Source organism: Salmo salar, chromosome ssa18 (genome assembly GCF_905237065.1).
Source record: "Salmo salar chromosome ssa18, Ssal_v3.1, whole genome shotgun sequence".
In the NCBI taxonomy this organism is placed as follows: Eukaryota; Metazoa; Chordata; class Actinopteri; order Salmoniformes; family Salmonidae; genus Salmo; species Salmo salar.
This window is the reverse complement of record NC_059459.1, coordinates 31,933,974-31,960,473: the sequence shown is the minus strand read 5'-3', so window position 1 is coordinate 31,960,473 and position 26,500 is coordinate 31,933,974. Positions and strand designations below refer to the sequence as shown.

General features: G+C 44.9%; 1 protein-coding gene across 1 annotated transcript in view; it reads right to left on the bottom strand.

The window, feature by feature from the left end:
• Window positions 1–25,412, bottom strand: part of LOC106577235 (secreted frizzled-related protein 5) — a 38,077-nt gene extending 12,665 nt beyond the window's left edge. Inside the window, exon 1 of the mRNA XM_014155153.2 lies at window positions 24,323–25,412. Within this exon, the coding sequence (XP_014010628.1) occupies window positions 24,323–24,908 (586 nt within the window). The 5' untranslated portion in view covers window positions 24,909–25,412. The remainder of the gene's footprint in view (window positions 1–24,322) is intronic.
• Between the last annotated feature and the right edge of the window lie 1,088 nt (window positions 25,413–26,500).

The following is a 26,500-nucleotide window of genomic DNA, read 5'->3' as shown; positions in this document are numbered from 1 at the left end:
TGTAAGTTGCTCTGGATAAGAGCGTCTGCTAAATGAGACCCTGGTCTAGTCTGTAGTACTGTGCTGTTTGAGACCCTGGTCTAGTCTGTAGTACTGTGCTGTTTGAGACCCTGGTCTAGTCTGTAGTACTGTGTTGTTTTAGACCCTGGTCTAGACTGTAGTACTGTGCTGTTTTAGACCCTGGTCTAGTCTGTAGTACTGTGCTGTTTGAGACCCTGGTCTAGTCTGTAGTACTGTGCTGTTTGAGACCCTGGTCTAGACTGTAGTACTGTGCTCTTTTAGACCCTGGTCTAGACTGTAGTACTTTGCTGTTTTAGACCCTGGTCTAGTCTGTAGTACTGTGCTGTTTGAGACCCTGGTCTAGTCTGTAGTACTGTGCTGTTTGAGACCCTGGTCTAGACTGTAGTACTGTGCTGTTTTAGACCCTGGTCTAGACTGTAGTACTTTGCTGTTTTAGACCCTGGTCTAGTCTGTAGTACTGTGCTGTTTTAGATCCTGGTCTAGTCTGTAGTACTGTGCTGTTTTAGACCCTAGTCTGTAGTACTGTGCTGTTTGAGACCCTGGTCTAGACTGTAGTACTGTGCTGTTTGAGACCCTGGTCTAGACTGTAGTACTGTGCTGTTTGAGACCCTGGTCTAGACTGTAGTACTGTGCTGTTTGAGACCCTGGTCTAGTCTGTAGTACTGTGCTGTTTGAGACCGTGGTCTAGACTGTAGTACTGTGCTGTTTGAGACCCTGGTCTAGTCTGTAGTATTGTGCTGTTTGAGACCCTGGTCTAGTCTGTAGTACTGTGCTGTTTGAGACCCTGGTGTAGTCTGTAGTACTGTTCTGTTTGAGACCCTGGTCTAGACTGTAGTACTTTGCTGTTTGAGACCCTGGTCTAGTCTGTAGTACTGTGCTGTTTGAGACCCTGGTCTAGACTGTAGTACTGTGCTGTTTGAGACCCAAGTCTAGACTGTAGTACTGTGCTGTTTTAGACCCTGGTCTAGTCTGTGGTACTGTGCTTTTTGAGCCCCTGCTCTAGACTGTAGTACTGAGCTGTTTTAGACCCTGGTCTAGACTGTAGTACTGTGCTGTTTTAGACCCTGGTCTAGACTGTAGTACTGTGCTGTTTTAGACCCTGGTCTAGGCTGTAGTACTGTGCTGTTTGAGACCCTGGTCTAGACTGTAGTATTGTGCTGTTTGAGACCCTGCTCTAGTCTGTAGTACTGTGCTGTTTTAGACCCTGGTCTAGTCTGTAGTACTGTGCTGTTTTAGACCCTGGTCTAGACTGTAGTACTGTTCTGTTTTAGACCCTGGTCTAGTCTGTAGTACTGTGCTGTTTGAGACCCTGGTCGAGTCTGTAGTACTGTGCTGTTTGAGACCCTAGTCTGTAGTACTGTGCTGTTTGAGACCCTGGTCTAGACTGTAGTACTGTGCTGTTTGAGACCCTGGTCTAGACTGTAGTACTGTGCTGTTTGAGACCCTGGTCTAGACTGTAGTACTGTGCTGTTTGAGACCCTGGTCTAGTCTGTAGTACTGTGCTGTTTGAGACCCTAGTCTGTAGTACTGTGCTGTTTGAGACCATGGTCTAGACTGTAGTACTGTGCTGTTTGAGACCCTGGTCTAGACTGTAGTACTGTGCTGTTTGAGACCCTGGTCTAGACTGTAGTACTGTGCTGTTTGAGACCCTGGTCTAGACTGTAGTACTGTGCTGTTTGAGACCCTGGTCTAGTCTGTAGTACTGTGCTGTTTGAGACCCTAGTCTGTAGTACTGTGCTGTTTGAGACCCTGGTCTAGACTCTAGTACTGTGCTGTTTGAGACCCTGGTCTAGTCTGTAGTACTGTGCTGTTTGAGACCCTAGTCTGTGGTACTGTGCTGTTTGAGACCATGGTCTAGACTGTAGTACTGTGCTGTTTGAGATCCTGGTCTAGACTGTAGTACTGTGCTGTTTGAGACCCTGGTCTAGTCTGTAGTACTGTGCTGTTTGAGACCCTGGTCTAGTCTGTAGTACTGTGCTGTTTGAGACCCTGGTGTAGTCTGTAGTACTGTTCTGTTTGAGACCCTGGTCTAGACTGTAGTACTGTTCTGTTTGAGACCCTGGTCTAGTCTGTAGTACTGTGCTGTTTGAGACCCTGGTCTAGTCTGTAGTACTGTGCTGTTTGAGACCCTGGTCTAGACTGTAGTACTGTGCTGTTTGAGACCCAAGTCTAGACTGTAGTACTGTGCTGTTTTAGACCCTGGTCTAGTCTGTGGTACTGTGCTGTTTGAGACCCTGGTCTAGACTGTAGTACTGCGCTGTTTTAGACCCTGGTGTAGTCTGTAGTACTGTTCTGTTTGAGACCCTGGTCTAGACTGTAGTACTGTGCTGTTTGAGACCCTGGTCTAGACTGTAGTACTGTGCTGTTTGAGACCCTGGTCTAGTCTGTAGTACTGTGCTGTTTGAGACCCTGGTCTAGACTGTAGTATTGTGCTGTTTGAGACCCTGGTCTAGTCTGTAGTACTGTGCTGTTTGAGACCCTGGTCTAGACTGTAGTACTGTGCTGTTTGAGACCCTGGTCTAGTCTGTAGTACTGTGCTGTTTGAGACCCTGGTCTAGACTGTAGTACTGTGCTGTTTGAGACCCTGGTCTAGACTGTAGTACTGTGCTGTTTGAGACCCTGGTCTAGACTGTAGTACTGTGCTGTTTGAGACCCTGGTCTAGACTGTAGTACTGTGCTGTTTTAGACCCTGGTCTAGACTGTAGTACTGTGCTGTTTGAGACCCTAGTCTGTAGTACTGTGCTGTTTGAGACCATGGTCTAGACTGTAGTACTGTGCTGTTTGAGACCCTGGTCTAGACTGTAGTACTGTGCTGTTTGAGACCCTGGTCTAGACTGCAGTACTGTGCTGTTTGAGACCCTGGTCTAGTCTGTAGTACTGTGCTGTTTGAGACCCTGGTCTAGACTGTAGTACTGTGCTGTTTGAGACCCTGGTGTAGTCTGTAGTACTGTTCTGTTTGAGACCCTGGTCTAGACTGTAGTACTGTTCTGTTTGAGACCCTGGTCTAGTCTGTAGTACTGTGCTGTTTGAGACCCTGGTCTAGTCTGTAGTACTGTGCTGTTTGAGACCCTGGTCTAGACCGTAGTACTGTGCTGTTTGAAACCCTGGTCTAGACTGTAGTACTGTGCTGTTTTAGACTCTGGTCTAGTCTGTGGTACTGTGCTGTTTGAGACCCTGGTCTAGACTGTAGTACTGTGCTGTTTTAGACCCTGGTCTAGACTGTAGTACTGTGCTGTTTTAGACCCTGGTCTAGACTGTAGTACTGTGCTGTTTTAGACCCTGGTCTAGACTGTAGTACTTTGCTGTTTTAGACCCTGGTCTAGTCTGTAGTACTGTGCTGTTTTAGACCCTGGTCTAGTCTGTAGTACTGTGCTGTTTGAGACCCTAGTCTGTAGTACTGTGCTGTTTGAGACCCTGGTCTAGACTGTAGTACTGTGCTGTTTGAGACCCTGGTCTAGACTGTAGTACTGTGCTGTTTGAGACCCTGGTCTAGTCTGTAGTACTGTGCTGTTTGAGACCCTGGTCTAGACTGTAGTACTGTGCTGTTTTAGACCCTGGTCTAGACTGTAGTACTGTGCTGTTTTAGACCCTGGTCTAGACTGTAGTACTGTGCTGTTTTACACCCTAGTCTAGACTGTAGTACTTTGCTGTTTTAGACCCTGGTCTAGTCTGTTGTACTGTGCTGTTTTAGACCATGGTCTAGTCTGTAGTACTGTGCTGTTTGAGACCCTGGTCTAGACTGTAGTACTGTGCTGTTTGAGACCCTGGTCTAGACTGTAGTACTGTGCTGTTTGAGACCCTGGTCTAGACTGCAGTACTGTGCTGTTTGAGACCCTGGTCTAGTCTGTAGTACTGTGCTGTTTGAGACCCTGGTCTAGACTGTAGTACTGTGCTGTTTGAGACCCTGGTCTAGTCTGTAGTACTGTGCTGTTTGAGACCCTGGTCTAGTCTGTAGTACTGTGCTGTTTGAGACCCTGGTGTAGTCTGTAGTACTGTTCTGTTTGAGACCCTGGTCTAGACTGTAGTACTGTGCTGTTTGAGACCCTGGTCTAGTCTGTAGTACTGTGCTGTTTGAGACCCTGGTCTAGACTGTAGTACTGTGCTGTTTGAGACCCTGGTCTAGTCTGTAGTACTGTGCTGTTTGAGACCCTGGTCTAGACTGTAGTACTGTGCTGTTTGAGACCCTGGTCTAGTCTGTAGTACTGTGCTGTTTGAGACCCTGGTCTAGACTGTAGTACTGTTCTGTTTGAGACCCTGTTCTAGTCTGTAGTACTGTGCTGTTTGAGACCCTGGTCTAGACTGTAGTACTGTGCTGTTTGAGACCCTGGTCTAGTCTGTAGTACTGTGCTGTTTTAGACCCTGGTCTAGACTGTAGTACTGTGCTGTTTTAGACTCTGGTCTAGTCTGTGGTACTGTGCTGTTTGAGACCCTGGTCTAGACTGTAGTACTGTGCTGTTTTAGACCCTGGTCTAGACTGTAGTACTGTGCTGTTTTAGACCCTGGTCTAGACTGTAGTACTGTGCTGTTTTAGACCGTGGTCTAGACTGTAGTACTTTGCTGTTTTAGACCCTGGTCTAGTCTGTAGTACTGTGCTGTTTTAGACCCTGGTCTATTCTGTAGTACTGTGCTGTTTGAGACCCTAGTCTGTAGTACTGTGCTGTTTGAGACCCTGGTCTAGACTGTAGTACTGTGCTGTTTGAGACCCTGGTCTAGACTGTAGTACTGTGCTGTTTGAGACCCTGGTCTAGACTGTAGTACTGTGCTGTTTGAGACCCTGGTCTAGTCTGTAGTACTGTGCTGTTTGAGACCCTGGTCTAGACTGTAGTACTGTGCTGTTTTAGACCCTGGTCTAGACTGTAGTACTGTGCTGTTTTAGACCCTGGTCTAGACTGTAGTACTGTGCTGTTTTAGACCCTAGTCTAGACTGTAGTACTTTGCTGTTTTAGACCCTGGTCTAGTCTGTTGTACTGTGCTGTTTTAGACTTTGGTCTAGTCTGTAGTACTGTGCTGTTTGAGACCCTAGTCTGCAGTACTGTGCTGTTTGAGACCCTGGTCTAGACTGTAGTACTGTGCTGTTTGAGACCCTGGTCTAGACTGTAGTACTGTGCTGTTTGAGACCCTGGTCTAGTCTGTAGTACTGTGCTGTTTGAGACCCTGGTCTAGACTGTAGTATTGTGCTGTTTGAGACCCTGGTCTAGTCTGTAGTACTGTGCTGTTTGAGACCCTGGTCTAGGCTGTAGTACTGTTCTGTTTGAGACCCTGGTCTAGTCTGTAGTACTGTGCAGTTTGAGACCCTGGTGTAGTCTGTAGTACTGTGCTGTTTGAGACCCTGGTCTAGTCTGTAGTACTGTGCTGTTTGAGACCCTGGTCTAGTCTGTAGTACTGTGCTGTTTGAGACCCTGGTCTAGTCTGTAGTACTGTTCTGTTTGAGACCCTGGTCTAGTCTGTAGTACTGTGCTGTTTGAGACCCTGGTCTAGTCTGTAGTACTGTGCTGTTTGAGACCCTGGTCTAGTCTGTAGCATTTGTTTAGAAGCAGACTGTCAGACGTTATTTGCTGAAGAGGGAATATATAGTGCATGATCCTGATTAATGTTTGCACTGCAATTACTCTGGAGAAAATGTTTTAATTTGAGAAGTTGTATATTTTGGTTTTGAGGCATGGTGTGTCTGTTTGTGCTTGTGTGTGTGTGTGTGTGTGTGTGTGTGTGTGTGTGTGTGTGTGTGTGTGTGTGTGTGTGTGTGTGTGTGTGTGTGTGTGTGTGTGTGTGTGTGTGTGTGTGTGTGTGTGTGTGTGTGTGTGTGTGTGTGTGTGTGTGTGTCAGGTCATTGATCCACAGAACAAAGGTTTGGGAAAGAGAGAAAGAGAGAAAGAGAGCAGGAGGGGAGACAGCGGGGGGTAAGGATGTGGTTGTAGGTATGTCTACCAGTGTAACATATAGTATGTTCTTATGGGGCAGTGGGAGTAAGCTTGGCATGGTTAGATATAGTTAGCTCATGGTTAGATATAGTTAGCTCATGGTTAGATATAGTTAGCTCATGGTTACATATAGTTAGCTCATGGTTAGATATAGTTAGCTAATGGTTAGCTCTGATGGATTTTTTGGTAACGTTGAGTTTAGACAACAGTCTTACATTTTTAAAGATAAACCTATGAGTTTGGTATATTATATACCTGATCGTTCATTTAAATACAACTCCAAGAGAGCATCACAAATCAAAATGACAAAATCTTCAAATTCATGATTGCTACGGGAATATCTAAGTAAAAGTAAACTACTTCACTTCACTTACACCACAGTAAAAACAGGCCATGGTATACTGTGATCCCCCACAGATACTGTCTAACTCCCAAATGGCACCCTATTCCCTACATACAGTAGTGCACTATGTCGGGAATAGGGTGACATTGGGGACGTATTCACTTACTGCAGCCAGCCCAGTCAAATGATTTCCCCTGTTTATGACTAAACAGGACAGAGCAGAGCAGAGTGTTGGTTGTGCTGTATAGAAGGAATGCATTTTCTTGACACATACCCTGGCACTGAGACAGCTGGGCAGCCAGCCAGCACAACACCACCCCAGTGAAACTATTACCCTACAGACTGAATAAGACAGAACAGCACAACACCACCCCAGTGAAACTATTAACATACAGACTGAATAAGAAAACCCACCACCCCAGTGAAACTATTACATACAGACTGAATAAGACAGAACAGCACAACACCACCCCAGTGAAACTATTACCCTACAGACTGAATAAGACAGAACAGCACAACACCACCCCAGTGAAACTATTACCATACAGGCTGAATAAGACAGAACAGCACAACACCACCCCAGTGAAACTATTAACCTACAGACTGAATAAGACAGAACAGCACAACACCACCCCAGTGAAACTATTACCCTACAGACTGAATAAGACACAACAGCACAACACCACCCCAGTGAAACTATTAACATACAGACTGAATAAGACAGAACAGCACAACACCACCCCAGTGAAACTATTACCCTACAGGCTGAATAAGACAGAACAGCACAACACCACCCCAGTGAAACTATTGCCCTACAGACTGAATAAGACAGAACAGCACAACACCACCCCAGTGAAACTACAGTGGGGGAAAAAAGTATTTGATCCCCTGCAGATTTTGTACATTTGCCCACTTACAAAAAAATGATCAGTCTATATTTTTAATAGTAGGTTTATTTGAACAGTGAGAGACAGAATAAGAACAAAAACATCCAGAAAAACGCATGTCAAAAATGTTATAAAATGACTTGCATTTTAATGAGGGAAATAAGTATTTGACCCCTCTGCAAAACATGACTTAGTACTTGGTGGCAAAACCCTTGTTATCAATCACAGAGGTCAGACGTTTCTTGTAGTTGGCCACCAGGTTTGCACACATCTCAGAAGGGATTTTGTCCCACTCCTCTTTGCAGATCTTCTCCAAGTCATTAAGGTTTCGAGGCTGACGTTTGGCAACTCGAACCTTCAGCTCCCCTCCACAGATTTTCTATGGGATTAAGGTCTGGAGACTGGCTAGGCCACTCCAGGACCTTAATGTGCTTCTTCTTGAGCCACTCCTTTGTTGCCTTGGCCGTGTGTTTTGGGTCATTGTCATGCTGGAATACCCATCCACGACCCATTTTCAATGCCCTGGCTGAGGGAAGGAGGTTCTCACCCAAGATTTGATGGTACATGGCCCCGTCCATCGTCCCTTTGATGCGGTGAAGTTGTCCTGTCCCCTTAGCAGAAAAACACCCCCAAAGCATAATGTTTCCACCTCCATGTTTGACGGTGGAGATGGTGTTCTTGGGGTCATAGGCAGCATTCCTCCTCCTCCAAACACGGCGAGTTGAGTTGATGTCAAAGAGCTCCATTTTGGTCTCATCTGACCACAGCACTTTCACCAGTTGTCCTCTGAGTCATTCAGATGTTCATTGGCAGACTTCACACGGGCCTGTATATGTATTCTTGAGCAGGGGGACCTTGCGGGCGCTGCAGGATTTCAGTCCTTCACGGCGTAGTGTGTTACCAATTGTTTTCTTGGTGACTATGGTCCCAGCTGCCTTGAGATCATTGACAAGACCCTCTCGTGTAGTTCTGGGCTGATTCTTCCCCGTTCTCATGATCATTGCAACTCCACGAGGTGAGATCTTGCATGGAGCCCCAGGCCGAGGGAGATTGACAGTTCTTTTGTGTTTCTTCCATTTGCGAATAATTACACCAAATGTTGTCATCTTCTCACCAAGCTGCTTGGAGATGGTCTTGTAGCCCATTCCAGCCTTGTGTAGGTCTACAATCTTGTCTCTGACATCCTTGGAGAGCTCTTTGGTCTTGGCCATGGTGGAGAGTTTGGAATCTGATTGATTGATGGCTTCTGTGGACAGGTGTCTTTTTTAGAGGTAACAAGCTGCGGTTAGGAGCACTCCCATTAAGAGTGTGCTCCTAATCTCAGCTCGTTACCTGTATAACAGACAGCTGGGAGCCAGAAGTCTTTCTGATTGAGAGGGGGTCAAATACTTATTTCCCTCATTAAAATGCAAATCAATTTATAACATTTTTGACATGCGTTTTTCTGGATATTTTTGTTGTTATTCTGTCTCTCACTGTTCAAATAAACCTACCATTAAAATTATAGACTGATCCTTTCTTTGTCAGTGGGCAAACGTACAAAATCAGCAGGGGTTCAAATACTTTTTTCACCCACTGTATTACCCTACAGACTGAATAAGACAGAACAACACAACACCACCCCAGTGAAACTATTACCCTACAGACTGAATAAGACACAACAGCACAACACCACCCCAGTGAAACTATTATCCTACAGACTGAATAAGACAGAACAGCACAACACCACCCCAGTGAAACTATTAACCTACAGAATGAATAAGACAGATCAGCACAACACCACCCCAGTGAAACTATTAACCTACAGACTGAATAAGACAGAACAGCACAACACCACCCCAGTGAAACTATTAACCTCCAGACTGAATAAGACAGAACAGCACAACACCACCCCAGTGAAACTATTACCCTACAGGCTGAATAAGACACAACAGCACAACACCACCCCAGTGAAACTATTACCCTACAGACTGAATAAGACAGAACAGCACAACACCACCCCAGTGAAACTATTACCCTACAGACTGAATAAGACAGAACAGCACAACACCACCCCAGTGAAACTATTACCCTACAGGCTGAATAAGACACAACAGCACAACACCACCCCAGTGAAACTATTAACCTACAGACTGAATAAGACAGAACAGCACAACACCACCCCAGTGAAACTATTGCCCTACAGACTGAATAAGACAGAACAGCACAACACCACCCCAGTGAAACTATTAACCTACAGACTGAATAAGACAGAACATCACAACACCACCCCAGTGAAACTATTGCCCTACAGACTGAATAAGACAGAACAGCACAACACCACCCCAGTGAAACTATTAACCTACAGACTGAATAAGACAGAACAGCACAACACCACCCCAGTGAAACTACAGTGGGGGAAAAAAGTATTTGATCCCCTGCAGATTTTGTACATTTGCCCACTTACAAAAAAATGATCAGTCTATATTTTTAATAGTAGGTTTATTTGAACAGTGAGAGACAGAATAAGAACAAAAACATCCAGAAAAACGCATGTCAAAAATGTTATAAAATGACTTGCATTTTAATGAGGGAAATAAGTATTTGACCCCTCTGCAAAACATGACTTAGTACTTGGTGGCAAAACCCTTGTTAGCAATCACAGAGGTCAGACGTTTCTTGTAGTTGGCCACCAGGTTTGCACACATCTCAGGAGGGATTTTGTCCCACTCCTCTTTGCAGATCTTCTCCAAGTCATTAAGGTTTCGAGGCTGACATTTGGCAACTCGAACCTTCAGCTCCCTCCACAGATTTTCTATGGGATTAAGGTCTGGAGACTGGCTAGGCCACTCCAGGACCTTAATGTGCTTCTTCTTGAGCCACTCCTTTGTTGCCTTGGCCGTGTGTTTTGGGTCATTATCATGCTGGAATACCCATCCACGACCCATTTTCAATGCCCTGGCTGAGGGAAGGAGGTTCTCACCCAAGATTTGATGGTACATGGCCCCGTCCATCGTCCCTTTGATGCGGTGAAGTTGTCCTGTCCCCTTAGCAGAAAAACACCCCCAAAGCATAATGTTTCCACCTCCATGTTTGACGGTGGAGATGGTGTTCTTGGGGTCATAGGCAGCATTCCTCCTCCTCCAAACACGGCGAGTTGAGTTGATGTCAAAGAGCTCCATTTTGGTCACATCTGACCACAGCACTTTCACCAGTTGTCCTCTGAGTCATTCAGATGTTCATTGGCAGACTTCACACGGGCCTGTATATGTATTCTTGAGCAGGGGGACCTTAAGGGCGCTGCAGGATTTCAGTCCTTCACGGCGTAGTGTGTTACCAATTGTTTTCTTGGTGACTATGGTCCCAGCTGCCTTGAGATCATTGACAAGATCCTCCCGTGTAGTTCTGGGCTGATTCCTCACCGTTCTCATGATCATTGCAACTCCACGAGGTGAGATCTTGCATGGAGCCCCAGGCCGAGGGAGATTGACAGTTCTTTTGTGTTTCTTCCATTTGCGAATAATTACACCAAATGTTGTCATCTTCTCACCAAGCTGCTTGGAGATGGTCTTGTAGCCCATTCCAGCCTTGTGTAGGTCTACAATCTTGTCTCTGACATCCTTGGAGAGCTCTTTGGTCTTGGCCATGGTGGAGAGTTTGGAATCTGATTCATTGATGGCTTCTGTGGACAGGTGTCTTTTTTAGAGGTAACAAGCTGCGGTTAGGAGCACTCCCATTAAGAGTGTGCTCCTAATCTCAGCTCGTTACCTGTATAACAGACAGCTGGGAGCCAGAAGTCTTTCTGATTGAGAGGGGGTCAAATACTTATTTCCCTCATTAAAATGCAAATCAATTTATAACATTTTTGACATGCGTTTTTCTGGATATTTTTGTTGTTATTCTGTCTCTCACTGTTCAAATAAACCTACCATTAAAATTATAGACTGATCCTTTCTTTGTCAGTGGGCAAACGTACAAAATCAGCAGGGGTTCAAATACTTTTTTCCCCCACTGTATTACCCTACAGACTGAATAAGACAGAACAGCACAACACCACCCCAGTGAAACTATTACCCTACAGACTGAATAAGACAGAACAGCACAACACCACCCCAGTGAAACTATTAACCTACAGGCTGAATAAGACAGAACAGCACAACACCACCCCAGTGAAACTATTACCCTACAGACTGAATAAGACAGAACAGCACAACACCACCCCAGTGAAACTATTACCCTACAGACTGAATAAGACAGAACAGCACAACACCACCCCAGTGAAACTATTACCCTACAGACTGAATAAGACAGAACAGCACAACACCACCCCAGTGAAACTATTAACATACAGACTGAATAAGACAGAACAGCACAACACCACCCCAGTGAAACTATTACCCTACAGACTGAATAAGACAGAACAGCACAACACCACCCCAGTGAAACTATTAACCTACAGACTGAATAAGACAGAACAGCACAACACCACCCCAGTGAAACTATTACCCTACAGACTGAATAAGACAGAACAGCACAACACCACCCCAGTGAAACTATTACCCTACAGGCTGAATAAGACAGAACAGCACAACACCACCCCAGTGAAACTATTACCCTACAGACTGAATAAGAGAGAACAGCACAACACCACCCCAGTGAAACTATTACCCTACAGACTGAATAAGAGAGAACAGCACAACACCACCCCAGTGAAACTATTAACCTACAGACTGAATAAGACAGAACAGCACAACACCACCCCAGTGAAACTATTACCCTACAGACTGAATAAGACAGAACAGCACAACACCACCCCAGTGAAACTATTACCCTACAGACTGAATAAGACAGAACAGCACAACACCACCCCAGTGAAACTATTACCCTACAGACTGAATAAGACAGAACAGCACAACACCACCCCAGTGAAACTATTACCCTACAGACTGAATAAGAGAGAACAGCACAACACCACCCCAGTGAAACTATTAACCTACAGACTGAATAAGACAGAACAGCACAACACCACCCCAGTGAAACTATTACCCTACAGACTGAATAAGACAGAACAGCACAACACCACCCCAGTGAAACTATTATCCTACAGACTGAATAAGACAGAACAGCACAACACCACCCCAGTGAAACTATTACCCTACAGACTGAATAAGACAGAACAGCACAACACCACCCCAGTGAAACTATTACCCTACAGACTGAATAAGACAGAACAGCACAACACCACCCCAGTGAAACTATTACCCTACAGACTGAATAAGACAGAATATCCTTCAAGTGAATCATTCAAAACAGGCTGAGCCAAGAGTGAGAAAGAGAGAGTGTATGTGTGTGTGTGAGAGAGAGAGAGAGAGAGGGAAGATAGAGAGAGAGAGAGAGAGAGAGAGAGAGAGAGAGATATTAACTTTTGAGTCTTTCCACTGTGAGAGTTCTCATGCATTAACACAGTGAAGCCTGCTAGACAGAGAGGGTCAGGGCTCTAATTGTGTGGTGCTGACAATAAGGCCTGAGCTGGACACACACACACACACACACACACACACACACACACACACACACACACACACACACACACACACACACACACACACACACACACACACACACACACACACACACACACACTGAAGGTTTCTGTGTGACTAAGGGGTTCACCTCAATGCGACCCAGTGCAGTGAGGCATGTTGAACTCTGACCCCTGTCATTATCAGGCCAGACGGCTAGTTAGGACCAGGTGATAACCTTTTAACCCTGAGAGGAGAATGGGCTGGGAGGCGACCCTCTCTACCCCACTCAATTCAATTCAAAGGGCTTCAATTCAAAGCTCTCTCTCTACCCCTCTCTTTCTCTCTCTCTCTCTCTCTCTCTCTCTCTCTCTCTCTCTCTCTCTTTATTTCTATCGCTATGAGTACCTGCTTGCATGCATATATATCTGTACCCTGTAGTCATCTTGGATAGGGCCATGACTTTGGAGAATACGATTTCTGTTCTGTAGAGGACACACAGACAGACACACACACACACCCACACACACACACACACACACACACACACACACACACACACACACACACACACACACACACACACACACACACACACACACACACACACACACACAAAGTGGGTATAGGATTCCTACATATGTGAGAATCGTGTTGTGTTTAAGTGAACCCGGGGGTCGGCACGCGGGGCGATGTTTAAGCGCTCCTCTGTCAGTGAGCATGCTGCATTTTAACAGATGTTAGCCTCGCTGACATAAATCACACGCTGTATTTCATGTCTGTGTGTGTGTGTGTATTTCATCCCCGTCCACAGCAGCGTTTTATGTCAGAAGTGTCGCTGCTCGTAAATTAAAGGGCCTAAATGAACCGTGAGATTATGACCTGTTCAGAGTTTCAACTAGACATTCTACACATTAAAGCCTCTGTGATACTCGGGAGTGTGTGTGTATTTGTGCAAGCATCTGTGTGTGTGTGTGTGTGTGTGGGTCGTGCGTGTGTAATACTGTACGGATCAGTATTATTCAATCTGACAGTAGACAGTAGACAGCAGCCAGTCATGTTAACATTGCCAAAGCAAGTGAAATAGATAATAAACAAAAGTGAAATAAACAATAAAATGTACAGTAAGCATTACAATAAACACTCACTCCTTTCTGTCTTGTGTGTGTGAGTGCTTTGCTATATCATGTAATTGCAGAATAGCTGGTATCTGGTTCTTCCAGACAGAAAGGAGAGAGATCCCTCTGAGTGATACAGACCTCAGACAGACACTGCAGGAAGAGGAATGTTTTGATCTAGTAGTTTCTAAAGACCAACGATTTAATCGACTTCGATGCGATCTTAGAGCACATAATGAAGAAAAAGTTCAAAATAAACTCAAACCTAAAAATAAACACATGCTTTGGTTTGTTCCATTTAGGCCACGTGTTCATCTGCTTTGATGTTGAACTCTCTAACTATTATGGGGGGGGGGCTTCTATACACCAGACCAAGCAGGGTAGGAGTGGGAGACTTCCAGGCTGGTACTCTAGCCTGTTAAACAAAATGATGACTTCACCAGTGGGCAAATACTATACACTCTTCTCTTACAGATTGCATCTTTTAGAGGAGTTTGACAGCAGTTGTGTGTTAGAAGGAGTATTATGGTCTGTTTGGAACGCTCGTGTAGTGTAGTCAGCAAAATAAATTTAGAAATCAATATTATTCAATTATTGCACCCACACTGCTCGCGTGCGCCAATGATCGTCTCCGTTGCCAAGGGCTAAAATAGAAGTCAGTTCTATTTCTGACGCAGATTGCACTGCAAGTCTTGCCTCTCCCATCTCCTCATTGGTTTATAGAAGCAGGTACCCACGTGCAATCTCCTCATTGGTTATACCCACGTCGGTGACTGAAAGACGACCGAGGTCAGTGGCGGTAATGCACCTAATTTATGAAAGTTGCCAATCGCAATAGAAAGTCAAGAGAAGAAAAAGCCTAGAAGGAGGAGAGATGACTAGAAACGATTCAGTTGACCGTTTTATGTATGGATTAATTGTCTGCGTAGAGGACCTTGTGCATTTCAGGTAAAATAACAACTCAATGTTTATATCCCAGGACAAATTAGCTAGCAACAGCAAGCTAGCTAAATAGGACAAATTAGCTAGCAAGTGCAACCTAGCTAGCTAACTTTCCATAAATGTTTTATGCTTTCGACCTGTCCACAAATGAATGTAACTGGTTCAGAGTTTGTTTTGATATTTTAACATGAGTGTCGTGATCGCTTTGGCGTGGGGGGACAAAATACATTTATGCACGATAGCGCACGCGCCCAGCCGGTTTGGGTTCCGTGTTAGGGTTAGTATTATGGTCTGGAACACTACAGGGTTAGGGTTAGTATTATGGTCTGGAACACTACAGGGTTAGGGTTAGTATTATGGTCTGGAACACTACAGGGTTAGGGTTAGTATTATGGTCTGGAACACTACAGGGTTAGGGTTAGTATTATGGTCTGGAACACTACAGGGTTAGGGTTAGTATTATGGTCTGTCTGGAACACTACAGGGTTAGGGTTAGTATTATGGTCTGTCTGGAACACTACAGGGTTAGGGTTAGTATTATGGTCTGGAACACTACAGGGTTAGGGTTAGTATTATGGTCTGGAACACTACAGGGTTAGGGTTAGTATTATGGTCTGGAACACTACAGGGTTAGGGTTAGTATTATGGTCTGGAACACTACAGGGTTAGGGTTATGTCAGACTAGGAGGCTCTCAGGACATCAGAGAGGCTCTGGTTCATAACAGAATTTCAGCAGCCGCTAACCTGCCTGGCTAAAACTGATACGGGTTCACACTCAGTTTCATACTCACACTCACATGCACACTCACACGCACAGACACATGCACGTTTACACGGATCAGAAGTGTAAATCACAAGCTCTCCAGCAGGATGGAGACACACAGGATGGTGTAATGTTCAATCAGAAGCTGTAAACAGGTTTCTAGAAAAAATGTAACAATTACACTTTCCTTAAAAATTGGCCTTGGGACCAGTGTTTTAATAAATGTATGAATCCTAACATAACAGAGTTCAACAATTAAATAAAACATTTAATTGTATGAATTCCACAATTTGGGAATTTCAGAATTCCGTGGTTGCCATGGCGCCGTTAGGTAGCCTATGCAGAGAGCGCTGTAAATATTGTACATATTTTCTGTTTTAAGTGTTGTTTTATAAACTTTTTTAATCAACTCTTTTTGTTTTAGATAACTTGTTGGTAGATGAACTGAAATATCTGGTGCTGACCCATGGAATTGCAGGCCTGATTATTGCAAGTTGGTATTTGGCTTGGTTGGCTAGCTAGATATGAACGATAAAACAACACCAGATCAACAGCATCGGCTTTTCAGCCCGCAGACCCAATTTCTACAGGAAGTGGACCCTGTCTGTCTGATGTCTCTACCTTCCTGTCTGATGTCTCTACCTCCCTGTCTGTCTGTTGTCTCTACCTCCCTGTCTGTCTGATGTCTCTACCTTCCTGTCTGATGTCTCTACCTCCCTGTCTGTCTGATGTCTCTACCTCCCTGTCTGTCTGATGTCTCTACCTCCCTGTCTGTCTGATGTCTCTACCTTCCTGTCTGATGTCTCTACCTCCCTCCCTGTCTGTCTGATGTCTCTACCTTCCTGTCTGATGTCTCTACCTCCCTGTCTGTCTGATGTCTCTACCTCCCTGTCTGTCTGATGTCTCTACCTCCCTGTCTGATGTCTCTACCTCCCTGTCTGTCTGATGTCTCTACCTTCCTGTCTGTTGTCTCTACCTCCCTGTCTGTCTGATGTCTCTACCTCCCTGTCTGTCTGTTGTCTCTACCTCCCTGTCTGTCTGATGTCTCTACCTCCCTGTCTGTCTTATCTCTCTACCTCCCTGTCTGTCTGTTGTCTCTACCTCCCTGTCTGTCTGATGTCTCTACCTCCCTGTCTGTCTGATGTCTCTACCTCCCTGTCTGTCTGTTGTCTCTACCTCCCTGTCTGTCTGATGTCTCTACCTCCCTGTCTGTCTGATGTCTCTACCTTCCTGTCTGATGTCTCTACCTCCCTGTCTGTCTGATGTCTCTACCTCCCTGTCTGTCTGATTCTCTACCTCCCTGTCTGTCTGATGTCTCTACCTCCCTGTCTGTCTGATTCTCTACCTCCCTGTCTGTCTGATGTCTCTACCTTCCTGTCTGATGTCTCTACCTCCCTGTCTGTCTGATGTCTCTACCTCCCTGTCTGTCTGATGTATCTACCTCCCTGTCTGTCTGATGTCTCTACCTCCCTGTCTGTCTGATGTCTCTACCCCCCTGTCTGTCTGATGTCTCTACCTCCCTGTCTGTCTGATTCTCTACCTCCCTGTCTGTCTGATGTCTCTACCTCCCTGTCTGTCTGATGTCTCTACCTCCCTGTCTGTCTGATGTCTCTACCTCCCTGTCTGTCTGATGTCTCTACCTCCCTGTCTGTCTGATTCTCTACCTCCCTGTCTGTCTGATGTCTCTACCTCCCTGTCTGATGTCTCTACCTCCCTGTCTGTCTGATGTCTCTACCTCCCTGTCTGATGACTCTACCTTCCTGTCTGATGTATCGACCTCCCTGTCTGTCTGATGTATCTACCTCCCTGTCTGTCTGATGTCTCTACCTTCCTGTCTGATGTTTCTACCTCCCTGTCTGTCTGATGTCTCTACCTCCCTGTCTGTCTGATGTCTCTACCTCCCTGTCTGTCTGATGTCTCTACCTCCCTGTCTGTCTGATGTCTCTACCTCCCTGTCTGTCTGATTCTCTACCTCCCTGTCTGTCTGATGTCTCTACCTCCCTGTCTGTCTGATGTCTCTACCTCCCTGTCTGTCTGATGTCTCTACCTTCCTGTCTGATGTTTCTACCTCCCTGTCTGTCTGATGTCTCTACCTCCCTGTCTGTCTGATGTCTCTACCTCCCTGTCTGTCTGATGTCTCTACCTCCCTGTCTGTCTGATTCTCTACCTCCCTGTCTGTCTGATGTCTCTACCTCCCTGTCTGTCTGATGTCTCTACCTCCCTGTCTGTCTGATGTCTCTACCTTCCTGTCTGTCTGATTCTCTACCTCCCTGTCTGTCTGATGTCTCTACCTTCCTGTCTGATGTCTCTACCTCCCTGTCTGTCTGTTGTCTCTACCTCCCTGTCTGTCTGATGTCTCTACCTTCCTGTCTGATGTCTCTACCTCCCTGTCTGTCTGATGTCTCTACCTCCCTGTCTGTCTGATGTCTCTACCTCCCTGTCTGTCTGATGTATCTACCTCCCTGTCTGTCTGATGTCTCTATCTCCCTGTCTGTCTGATGTCTCTACCTCCCTGTCTGTCTGATGTCTCTACCTACCTGTCTGATGTATCTACCTCCCTGTCTGTCTGATGTCTCTACCTCCCTGTCTGTCTGATGTCTCCTCCTCCCTGTCTGTCTGATGTATCTACCTCCCTGTCTGTCTGATGTATCTACCTCCCTGTCTGTCTGTACCATCTATGCTCTATCCTTTCAAGATAGTACCTTTCTGCCTATCATCTAAAGATGTGGAATACTGTCGCCCAAATACTGCCAGATTCCTATATTTGTTTTGTTAAATAGTTTTAGGTTTATTTTGTTTTTAAAGCAACTTTGAGATTCTACTTGAAATGAAAAGTGCTATATAAAATAAATATATTATTATTATTATTATATCTTGTGATATCACATTTTAGGCTTGGACTTTGCCACTTTATTGTAACTATTTGACCATGAACCAGTCCTGAAATCAAATGTACACTCTGCAGTATATACAGTCATTTGAATAGACATAGTTTTCCATATAAAAAAAAAGGTTCAGGTTGAATTCATTCTGTTTGCTTTCCAAGGACCATGTGAAACAGTGAGTTATGGGTTATGGCTCAGCAAAGTGAACATGTCGCATAGTTGATTCTAGTCCCATAAAAACATAACATCCATTTTCATAATGGAATATGGTCTCCATCCAAAATGTCAACCTATTCCCCAAGTAGTGCACTACATCGGCCCACATGTCTCTGGTCAAAAGTAGTGCACTACATCGGCCCACATGTCTCTGGTCAAAAGTAGTGCACTACATCGGCCCACATGTCTCTGGTCAAAAGTAGTGCACTACATCGGCCCACATGTCTCTGGTCAAAAGTAGTGCTCTACATTGGGAATAGGGTGTCATTTTGGACACGTAAATGCTCTACATGAGCTCAGTGAAACAGCTTCTATCCTCTTCTATCATCAGCGTAGACACCGGCACACTTTCTGAATGAGCTCGCTGAGTGTGTGTGCGTATGTCTGAGTGTGTCTGGTGTGTGTGTGTGTGCATGCTTGTGTGTGTGTGTGTGTGTTCGTGGACACTTGCTGAATGAGTTTCCCTGAAGCGTTTGCAGACTGTTGTCGTTCAGAGTGTCTGATTAAAACAGATTAAGTCGCTCATGTCTTCTTTCAAAAGTCCCATGTGATTTTATTCAGTGTGCTTTTTTCTTCACAATTTTGTTTCATATATTTTTGTGTGATATGATGTGATATCCATAAACAAAGAACATTAGAGTTAACATGCAGATGTACGATCTTCAAAACTTGTAGTGCATTTGAGGTTTTAAAACGCTTCTGCAGTTTATCATTTCCATTTTGAAATTTTACGGAACATGTATCAACCAATACAAAAATAGCCATTGATTGTAATCCATATGATAATTCACATTTCCAGGGCCTCCCGAGTGGCGCAGCAGTCTAAGGCCCTCATTTCAGTGCTTGCTGTGTCACTACAGATCCTGGTTTGATCCCAAGCTGTGTCGCAGTCGGCCGCGACTGGGAGATCCATGAGACGGCGCAAAATTGGCCCTGCATTGTCCGGGTTAGGGGAGGGTTTGGCCAGCAGGAATGTCCTTGTCCCATTGCGCTGTAGTGGGCCGGGCGCAATGCATGCTGACACGGTCGCCAGGTGTACGGTGTTTCCTCTGACACATTGGTGCGGCAGGCTTCCGGGTTAAGTGAGCATTGTGTCAAGAAGCAGTGCGGCTTGGTTGGGTTATGTTTCGGAGGAAGCATGGCTCTCGACCTTCACCTCTCCCGAGTCCGTACAGGAGTTGCAGTGATGGGACAAGACTCTAACTACCAATTGGGTAACAAAATTTATAAATATCAAAATTTCCTTTTTCTGCAGGATTAGTGGCTGCTGTAGTGGCTCAAATTAAGATCCTACATTTCTGCTCTTTGTCACTTTTAACATTTACTTTTGGTCCCTCTTAACACTTTACACTGTCTTCCAGTCCTTCTCAGACAAGATTGTGTGAGTCTCTTCAGTCAGTTTCTAGACTTTGTTTTAAATAGAATGTTCAGTCTGAAGTATAAAACCAGAAGGATTCTAGAATTACAGTACATAGACAGATTCTATTCATATTGCCTGAGATGGTGCACTGTAGATGAAATCCTGGTTCTTAATCGACTAACCTGTCTAGCAAAGAGTTAAAAACATAAATTAAGGAATGAATTAATTCAACATTCTCTTTCCCATTCTAACTGAAACCGGAAGGGAACCAGTCTTTTTCTTTCACTTTACTTCCTCACAACCTCCCCTCTCTCTGTCCCTCTCTCTGTCCCTCTCTCTGTCCCTCTCTCTGTCCCTCTGTCTGTCCCTCTCTCTGTCCCTCTCTCTGTCCCTCTCTCTGTCCCTCTCTCTGTCCCTCTCTCTGTCCCTCTCTCTGTCCCTCTCTCTGTCCCTCTCTCTGTCCCTCTCTCTGTCCCTCTTTCTGCCCCTCTCTCTGTCCCTCTCTCCCTAAACTCTCTTTCCTCTCTCTCTCCTCCCTCTCGTCCCAGCTCTTTCATTCTCTCTCTAAAGCCCACTCGGTCTCTCCTTCTCATCCTCATTCTCTCCCCCCTCTTTTTCTCTCCCCCTAATTTTCCCTCTTATACCCCAGTCTCTCTCTTACCCCCTCTCTCTCACTGACCTCCCTCCCTCCCTCCCTCCCTCCCTCCCTCCTTTTCTCTCGTTAGACTAATTCACCCTCAGTAATTAGTCAGCTAGTTAATTGGCTGTCTAATAGGCTGATCAGACAAAAGACAGAGCAGGCCTGGACACAGCAGAGACACAGCAGAGTGTGCCCTTCACATTCTATAGACTCTAAACTCACATTGAGTCTCTCAAACACTGTCTCTCTCTCTCGGTAGTTGCCATGCGCGCGCACACACACACACACACACACACACACACACACACACACACACACACACACACACACACACACACACACACACACACACACACACACACACACACACACACACACACACACACACACACACACACACACACACACACCAGGGGTCATATAGTAATTGATTTGGGGAAAGTGTGTAATTGTTCTGTCCTGCACTGGAGACCTAGCTGCCCTCCATGCAGCCTGTCTCTCTGTGTTTGACCTGGCTACTTTCTCACTAGACTCCCTGTCTGTCGTCAGCGCAGAGCTGCTACCATATGAGATTTAACGCCATGGTCTGTGTATGTTACATTAGCAGACACATAACTAATACAGTATGTCAGTGTAAGTGAAATATAACCATCATGGTTAAATATCACTTGTTGTCATATTCTACTGAGACCATTAGCTTTGAGTATGATGGTCGTCTACTCACCACTTTATGCATGTAAAGGTAACATTTCATCTGATATTAGGTCAATCCTTACCTTCAATTCATTCTACAGGTATATAGATGTTCTTGTGATTTCTTATAGAATAGCTCTGTAAAAAAATACATCTGATTTTGATATATCTTTGTCTTATTTATATCTGAGGATTTGTATGGAAGCAGATTGGAGTTTAGGTCTGTTTCCCCTGACCTAGAATAAATCTACTCCTAGAGTTAAAAGCATGCTGAATGCCGAATCTCTAAAAGTGTTTTGTAGTCCAGGAATAGTCGTTGTGTCCGGGAAACCAGCCCTACGCGTTTATCTGAAAAGCTGAGATTCCTTAGATCCTCTTATGGTACAGTCTGAACAGTATTATTTCTGTTGTTTACTACACACCAGCAGTGCCACTGTCTGACAGTTGGATGTTTTCCTAGTCTACAGTAACTTTCATTTTCATCTCTGCAACTAGAATAAATCGTCGGAATATTTGACATGAAAATGTCCCCATGGTCTTTCTTTTATGTCACACTGTTTAATAGTAGACGTTACATTGAACACATGGACATTTCGCTGTGGTGGTCTATGTATTATTTCCAGCTCTCTCATACACTAGAAGAAACACTGACTTGTCTAGAGGGCATGTTATCTGTGCTATGGGAATATAATACATTCTGATATCTAACCTGGAACGTTATCTGTGCTATGGGAATATAATACATTCTGATATCTAACCTGGAACGTTATCTGTGCTATGGGAATATAATACATTCTGATATCTAACCTGGAACGTTATCTGTGCTATGGGAATATAATACATTCTGATATCTAACCTGGAACGTTATCTGTGCTATGGGAATATAATACATTCTGATATCTAACCTGGAACGTTATCTGTGCTATGGGAATATAATACATTCTGATATCTAACCTGGAACGTTATCTGTGCTATGGGAATATAATACATTCTGATATCTAACCTGGAACGTTATCTGTGCTATGGGAATATAATACATTCTGATATCTAACCTGGAACGTTATCTGTGCTATGGGAATATAATACATTCTGATATCTAACCTGGAACGTTATCTGTGCTATGGGAATATAATACATTCTGATATCTAACCTGGAACGTTATCTGTGCTATGGGAATATAATACATTCTGATATCTAACCTGGAACGTTATCTGTGCTATGGGAATATAATACATTCTGATATCTAACCTGGAACGTTATCTGTGCTATGGGAATATAATACATTCTGATATCTAACCTGGAACGTTATCTGTGCTATGGGAATATAATACATTCTGATATCTAACCTGGAACGTTATCTGTGCTATGGGAATATAATACATTCTGATATCTAACCTGGAACGTTATCTGTGCTATGGGAATATAATACATTCTGATATCTAACCTGGAACGTTATCTGTGCTATGGGAATATAATACATTCTGATATCTAACCTGGAACGTTATCTGTGCTATGGGAATATAATACATTCTGATATCTAACCTGGAACGTTATCTGTGCTATGGGAATATAATACATTCTGATATCTAACCTGGAACGTTATCTGTGCTATGGGAATATAATACATTCTGATATCTAACCTGGAACGTTATCTGTGCTATGGGAATATAATACATTCTGATATCTAACCTGGAACGTTATCTGTGCTATGGGAATATAATACATTCTGATATCTAACCTGGAACGTTATCTGTGCTATGGGAATATAATACATTCTGATATCTAACCTGGAACGTTATCTGTGCTATGGGAATTTAATACATTCTGATATCTAACCTGGAACGTTATCTGTGCTATGGGAATATAATACATTCTGATATCTAACCTGGAACGTTATCTGTGCTATGGGAATATAATACATTCTGATATCTAACCTGGAACGTTATCTGTGCTATGGGAATATAATACATTCTGATATCTAACCTGGAACGTTATCTGTGCTATGGGAATTTAATACATTCTGATATCTAACCTGGAACGTTATCTGTGCTATGGGAATATAATACATTCTGATATCTAACCTGGAACGTTATCTGTGCTATGGGAATATAATACATTCTGATATCTAACCTGGAACGTTATCTGTGCTATGGGAATTTAATACATTCTGATATCTAACCTGGAACGTTATCTGTGCTATGGGAATTTAATACATTCTGATATCTAACCTGGAACGTTATCTGTGCTATGGTATATCTTATGGCAGTTGCATTGACTTATTAAAAGGTTTATATTTGTATCTATAACTCTCAAAATAGTTTGAGTGGTTTGTTCTTTCCTATCCAAAGGTTATACACGCCTATAACAAAAATGTTACGGAAATCTTGTTCTAGAATATCTTCTGTTCCAAGCTCTGGAGCAGGAGTAAGACTGGGTTGTTCCAAGCTCTGGAGCAGGAGTAAGATTGAGTTGTTCCAAGCTCTGGAGCAGGAGTAAGATTGAGTTGTTCCAAGCTCTGGAGCAGGAGTAAGATTGAGTTGTTCCAAGCTCTGGAGCAGGAGTAAGACTGAGTTGTTCCAAGCTCTGGAGCAGGAGTAAGACTGAGTTGTTCCAAGCTCTGGAGCAGGAGTAAGATTGAGTTGTTCCAAGCACTGGAGCAGGAGTAAGACTGAGTTGTTCCAAGCTCTGGAGCAGGAGTAAGATTGAGTTGTTCCAAGCACTGGAGCAGGAGTAAGACTGAGTTGTTCCAAGCTCTGGAGCAGGAGTAATGTTGAGTTGTTCCAAGCTCTAGAGCAGGAGTAAGGCTGAGTTTCCTGCATGGGGGCTGGAGCAGGAGTAAGGCTGAGTTTCCTGCATGGGGGCTGGGGCTCTCTCATCTACAACCAGTCTGGTGTGAAGGCACCAATCATATTCAACCTGACGCTCAACTAAACTAGTTACAGGGAAGGGACCGTTATCATGTCATATAGTGGCTCTGTTTCACAGTCAGTATACGGTCTCTGAATAGGGTTGTGAATAAGTGTGTGTGGTCTTACCTGGCGCTGGGGTGGCCTGGTTCCCAGCGAACTGTATGGGGATACACAGATCATTATCAATAGGAAACTTATCGCAGGTCAACATCTCCGGCCAGGGGAACCCGTATGTCTCCATAACGGGGGCACAGCTGTCCCTCACGGCCTCACACAGTGAACGACACGGGTAGATGGGCCTGTCCAGACACACAGGGGCAAACAGGGAACACAGGAACACCTGTGTATCCGCATGGCATCGCTTGGCAAGGAGCGGCACCCAGCTACCCGCCTGCTGTTTGACCTCGGGCATGGTCTCGTGGTCCAGCAGGTTGGGCAGGCGCATCTTCTTGTAGCCCACGTTGTGGCAGAGGCGTAAATCGGCGGGGATGTCCAGGCACTGCGGCTCCTTGGTGTAGAAGCGGCCGTTGTGGAAGTTGTCCGACTGCCAGCTGTAGTAGTCGTATTCGTCAGCGGCCGAGGCGGGGGAGGTGAGGAGGAGGAGGAGGAGGGACAGTGAGAGGGATAGTGTCACGGTGGAGAAGGGGTTAGTGAGTAGTGGTCCCCTCCGCTGCTGCCTGCTGTGGCTGTGGTTCTTTTGTCCCTGTGCCATGTTGCTCTGAGCTCTCGGAGGGAGAAAGAAATGAGGCCCAACGTGACTCAGGGCTTCTGGAGGATAAAGGAAAACTCTTTGTGCTGAAGAAACAAACTGGAATCCTTTTTTTCCTGTCCAAGAACGAGAGTAGAATCGGAGACAGAAAACAAAAAGAAAGTGTGTATTCCTGTCTTCTTTCAACAGAGAGAAAATGAGTGTGTGTTAGTGTGTGTCCAGTCCTCTCCCCCTGCGCTGGTAGAGCTGTGTGTCTCTGCCTCAGGTGGTCGTAAGAAGGGAGACAAGGGTCGAGGATAAGACGAGGGGTGAGTGGAGGGGGAGTGCTGTGTGTGCCTCTTTTCCGTCTCTCTAACTCTCTGTCAAACTCTAACTCTATCTCTCTATTGCTCTCTCCTTGCAGTTCTGTGTATCTCACTCCACAGCTGTCTCTACCTCTACCTCTCTCCTGCTCTCTCTGTCTGTGTCTAGCAGTGTGTGTGGAGCAGCTACAGTATATCAGCTAGAGGGATAGTTTTTCCCTGTCTGCTGTCAGGCCTCCTAGTGGACTGCCTCCCACTGGCCCCACACAGCTCTACCTCAGCCAATCCGAGACCAGGGGGAGGTCCTGAGAGGGGGGAAGAGATCCCCCCCCACCTCACCCTCTCTGGTAGACACTCCCTGAGGCAGAGAGAGGCAGGCTGAGAAGGAGAGAGAGAGAGAGAGAGAGAGAGAGAGAGAGAGAGAGAGAGAGAGAGAGAGAGAGAGAGAGAGAGAGAGAGAGAGAGAGAGAGAGAGAGAGAGAGGGGGACATACCCTCCAAACCCAAAAGGCCTGTGGTGTTGATAGTATAATAAACAAAATGATAAAATATACAAATGAAATTCCTCTGCAGTATCATTAATAGCAGACTCCAACATTTCTTCAGTGGCAATAAACACACATTTCTTTCCTCAGGGCCACAGAGTGAGAGACATGCAGCTTGAGCCCCACCCTCTTCAACATTTATATCAATGAATTGGCGAGGGCACTAGAACAGTCTGGAGCACCCGGCCTCACCATACTCGACTCGGAAATCAAATGTCTACTGTTTGCTGATGATCTGGTGCTTCGGTCACCAACCAAGGTGACGCAGCACCTAGATCTTCTGCACAGATTCTGTCAGACCTGGGCCCTGACAGTAAATCTCAGTAAGACCAAAGTAATGGTGTTCCAAAAAAGGTCCAGTTGCCAGGACATCAAATTTTATCTCGACACTGTTGCCCTAGAGCACACAAAGAGCCTACTTCGGCCTAAACATCAACACCACAGGTAACTTCCACTAGGCTGTGAACGCAAGAAGGGCCTTCTATGCCATCAAAAGGAACATAAGACAGGACATCTCAATTAGGATCTGGCAAAAAATTCATTCAGTTATAGAACCCATTGCCCTCTATGGTTGTCAGGCTTGGAGTCCACTCACCAACCAAGAATTCACAAAATGGGACAAACACCCAATTGAGACTGCATGCAGAATTCTGCAAAAATATACTTTGTGTACAATGCAAAACCCCAAACAATGTATGCAGAGCAGAACTAGACCTACACCTGTTGGTTATCAACATCCAGAAAATAAC